Genomic DNA, 3,790 nt, shown 5'->3' on the forward strand with positions numbered 1-3,790 from the left:
TTGGGACACTGCTGGCCAGGAGAGATTTCAAAGTCTCGGAGTTGCATTTTACAGAGGGGCTGATTGTTGTGTTCTTGTGTATGATGTGAACGTGATGCGGTCCTTTGATACACTGGACAATTGGCATGAAGAATTTCTCAAGCAGGTTGGTGGCTTTTTCGACTTACCTTTCCATCTTGTTATTTTTTAATATTGTAGTTTTCATCTTTGTTTGAAAGATTAGCGTCGCGGCTCTTTAACGTGGTGTTTTCTTTAATTATTAATAGCTTTATCTTTTCATGAAAATGATACGTGATAAGAGACTTTTCATTCTAATTGATTTGTAACAATTTCTGAAAAAACTGTTTAAATGAACGAGACATCAAATTTGCATGCTCGAATTATTTGAAAATTTTAATAAAAAATGTAGTGATATACATTTTGAATACTGAAAGTTGAATGAAATTTTTACCAGTCAATATATTTTTGTCACACACATTTTACATTTCATAAATGTTATAACTCCCAATTTCAATACATTTAGGTATAACTCATGTACTTTTATATTCTCGTTTCTTTGTGATGTCGTGAAGTGATAAAAATAGACATTAGTTTCTAGCGAGTTAATAGAGTTGGGTTTTTGGTGCAGGCTAATCCAGCTAACCCAAGGACATTTCCATTTATACTACTTGGAAACAAGATCGATATAGATGGTGGTAATAGCAGAGTGGTAAGTTCGGTTGTTTTGCTTCTAAAATTTCATTCTTATGTTTATTAGCTCTAATTTGTCAAATACAGGTTTCTGAAAAGAAAGTCAAGGAATGGTGTGCATCAAAAGGGAACATACCTTACTTCGAGACATCAGCTAAAGAGGATTACAATGTTGATCCTGCATTCTCAAGTATTGCAAAAACTGCGCTAGTGATTGAGAATGATCAGGACATGTGAGTAAAACTTAAATGCTCCAATTGTCTTCACATTTGAATGCTGATTCACCCCGCTCTTATTTTCTATATATACGTGTGTAGAGACATGCATATTGTATGCACAAAAATACACACTGGCAATTGCAAATGATTGGGTTGAATTATGTCCTTATTGAAACAGATGTGACAATGCACAAAAACACACTGGCAACTCAATTCGTCTCAAATTACTCATCCTTTTAACATTCTTTAGTACCCAAATAAAAAATGATAAATAAAATAATGGGACCCTTGTTGTTTGTCGGGAAAAAATCTAAGCATTTATGAAATGCATGGTAGTGCTTGGTATGTGTGTTGTGCTGTTGTTTTTTGGAGGCAATGGAGTGATTTTACTTTTATCTGTGTATTTTTATTTTTGTATGCTGTTAAATTTTTAAATGGCAGTCAGATGTATAATTTTAACAGCATCTTAATAATCCATTTTGGATCTAGATCCGAACCATTTAAAGTGGGATCCTACTTCCATTACCATATTCGATCCAACCCTGAATTGGATTGTCTCCACCAATTTTTTGTAGACATCGCTTTCCTTCTGCTACTTGTAGTTCATGCAGATTAACTTATCAATATAAATTATAAAGTGAGGAAGAAGAAAAACTCTAGTTTCCTTAAGTTTGTTTTGTTGGTTTTAATCATTGCAACATTTATTTCATAGCAATAGAAGGTATGGTATGCACATATGGCAGAAATTTTTTATATCATTCAATATGTGTTTGTTATGTGATGAATACATTGATATACAGTGAGGGAAAAATCAAGATATCATTATTTTGTGCTATTAATTTTTCTAGTTGAATAATTCCCAACCATCAATGTCTACTAACAAAGACAAAAAACTTAGGTACAATATTGTAGAACAAGAAACCACTAACATACTTGGCAGCTATTTATTACGAGCCATATGTGCGAGCATCTTTTTTCTGTGGTTGATATCGTGATTGTAACATGGAAGCGTTAAAATGAGTGTCAAATTCAGTGAACAAAATTTTGGTATGTTCCCTGTGGTGATTATTTCCTGTTGTGAAACTGACAAGTGACAATACATAGAAAAGTCCATCTAAGGCTGACAATAAAAAGTATTCAAAGCTTTATTCATCTCCTGTTTCAATTGAGCTTTGGGCAAGCCTGATTTCCATTGAGCCATTGTTTTTAAGAATTTTACTATCTATCATTGAAGCTTTGCAGAATTTCAATCCGAGATGAAGTTGTAGGGTTTTAAGATGTGGAAATTTTGTGTATTTCATAGATGCATGTGTGGGTTTCGAAATTTGTGGAATTTGTTTAGATGATATGCGTGCTTCTATGGACGTATAAGTGGGTTTTTAGATTTGCTCTAGCTCAAAGGAATTTGTATAGAACATTTCTCATGCTCTAAACATCAGGTAACCCAAACAAGTTATTCAGGTGGAATATTTCTGCACAAGACCTGACCCTAGGTAATGCAAAAACATCGGGTTTTAACCCTTTATATCATAGGCTAAGTTTGAATAAAAACTACCAATTGTTTTCCTATATTTTCAATTTACCTGAGATTTGTTTAATATTTCCCATCCTAACTCTCTAAAATAACTTCTTGTTCTCTTACATTTAATTTCTCTAACTTCTACAGCCTATTTTAAGTTTATTCTAAGCAACATTTCTTCGTTTTGCCTTTTAAACTTTCTACACAGATACTTCCAGGGCATAACAGAGGCTGTTTCTGAAACAGAGCAACGCGGTGGTTGTGCATGCTGATGCAGATTTACCACTTGATGAACTCATCATTAATTTTGTCCTTGTGCGTGTCTTTTCTCTGATGCTGACACTTGATAGCTAGCTATTCGACATATGCATTTCTTTGAAGTTTGGGATGACCCTTTTCATTGGAACCACTAACCATACTATTTTAATAGGATTCAAATTGATTGGAATCTTGTTTTCTGACTCTTCTTCAAGTTTTGAACAGCTTAAGTTTCCTTGTCCCTAAATGTTATGGACTTGAGCTTTCAATTGTGAATACATTTTAGCTGAGCTCCTTGTTTGTATGCCATGATTTTATCATCTTTTAAAAATGTTTGTATTGATGTGATCTCAAAATACAATGCAACCTTTTTGAGTGGTTATTTTGCATGATTTAGTTTGTTCAGTGCTTCTGCATTTGCTGGGAATTTTTTAGATGCATTGGACATTTTATGGTACAACATGGATTGCAAGCATAGAGAGATGCTATGCTGGTTGGAGATATATTTGAAATTATCTAACCTAATTTAAACTTGAATATTTTTCTTTTATCCAAATACTATCTTATTTTATTTCTCATGTTTAATTACGAGTGGTCACAGCTTCTAGTTTAAGTTGGAGCTCAGAATTTATGCAAATGTGCTTGTTGGATATATACATTAATTGTGGGCTAACAGTGGTTAATGTTCTCTTTTGTCTCAAATTTATCAATATATTCCATATTAAATATCAGATAATAATATATGATATAGAAACGATTTTATGCTTTGAAAATTTATTTCTATCTATTCTTCTTAGTCTTATCTGCTATATGTATAGTTAATATTAATTAAAGAATACATGACTTTTACAACAAAATACAAAGTGTGATAAGCACCGTCGCAAATAGACTTTAGATAGTTTTCGGTATTTGTACCCTTGTTTTTGTTTTATACTTTTATCTAATAAGCCGATAATTTTCCAATCTTCCAAAAAATACATTCCCTTTTCCCATTTTGAATTTCAAAAATTGTTGTACTAACTGATCATAGCACTTTTTTTTTTTAACGAATTCATTTTTAAAATTGCTCAACACTTTTGTGTAAAATATATTCTCAAACAAAAGT

The 3,790-nt window shown here is 32.3% G+C and overlaps 1 protein-coding gene across 1 annotated transcript; it reads left to right on the top strand.

Moving 5' to 3' along the window:
- Window positions 1–6: 6 nt before the first annotated feature.
- Window positions 7–3,061, top strand: LOC140968630 (ras-related protein Rab7-like). Its single transcript, XM_073429647.1, has 4 exons — window positions 7–145; window positions 629–709; window positions 778–923; window positions 2,636–3,061. The coding sequence occupies exons 1-4, from the start codon at window positions 95–97 to the stop codon at window positions 2,697–2,699; spliced, it is 342 nt and encodes a 113-aa protein (XP_073285748.1). The 5' UTR covers window positions 7–94; the 3' UTR covers window positions 2,700–3,061.
- Window positions 3,062–3,790: the final 729 nt, after the last annotated feature.

The sequence above is a fragment of the Primulina huaijiensis genome, unplaced genomic scaffold (genome assembly GCF_012295235.1).
Source record: "Primulina huaijiensis isolate GDHJ02 unplaced genomic scaffold, ASM1229523v2 scaffold37407, whole genome shotgun sequence".
NCBI classification, from domain to species: domain Eukaryota; kingdom Viridiplantae; phylum Streptophyta; class Magnoliopsida; order Lamiales; family Gesneriaceae; genus Primulina; species Primulina huaijiensis.

Excerpts from the sequence above, each read along its gene's own strand:
- LOC140968630 (XM_073429647.1), top strand. The coding sequence starts at position 95 with ATGCGGTCCTTTGATACACTGGACAATTGGCATGAAGAATTTCTCAAG. Across the intron at positions 146-628 it reads ATGAAGAATTTCTCAAGCAG|GCTAATCCAGCTAACCCAAG; the intron begins GTTGGTGGCTTT and ends TTTTTGGTGCAG. Across the intron at positions 710-777 it reads ATGGTGGTAATAGCAGAGTG|GTTTCTGAAAAGAAAGTCAA; the intron begins GTAAGTTCGGTT and ends TGTCAAATACAG.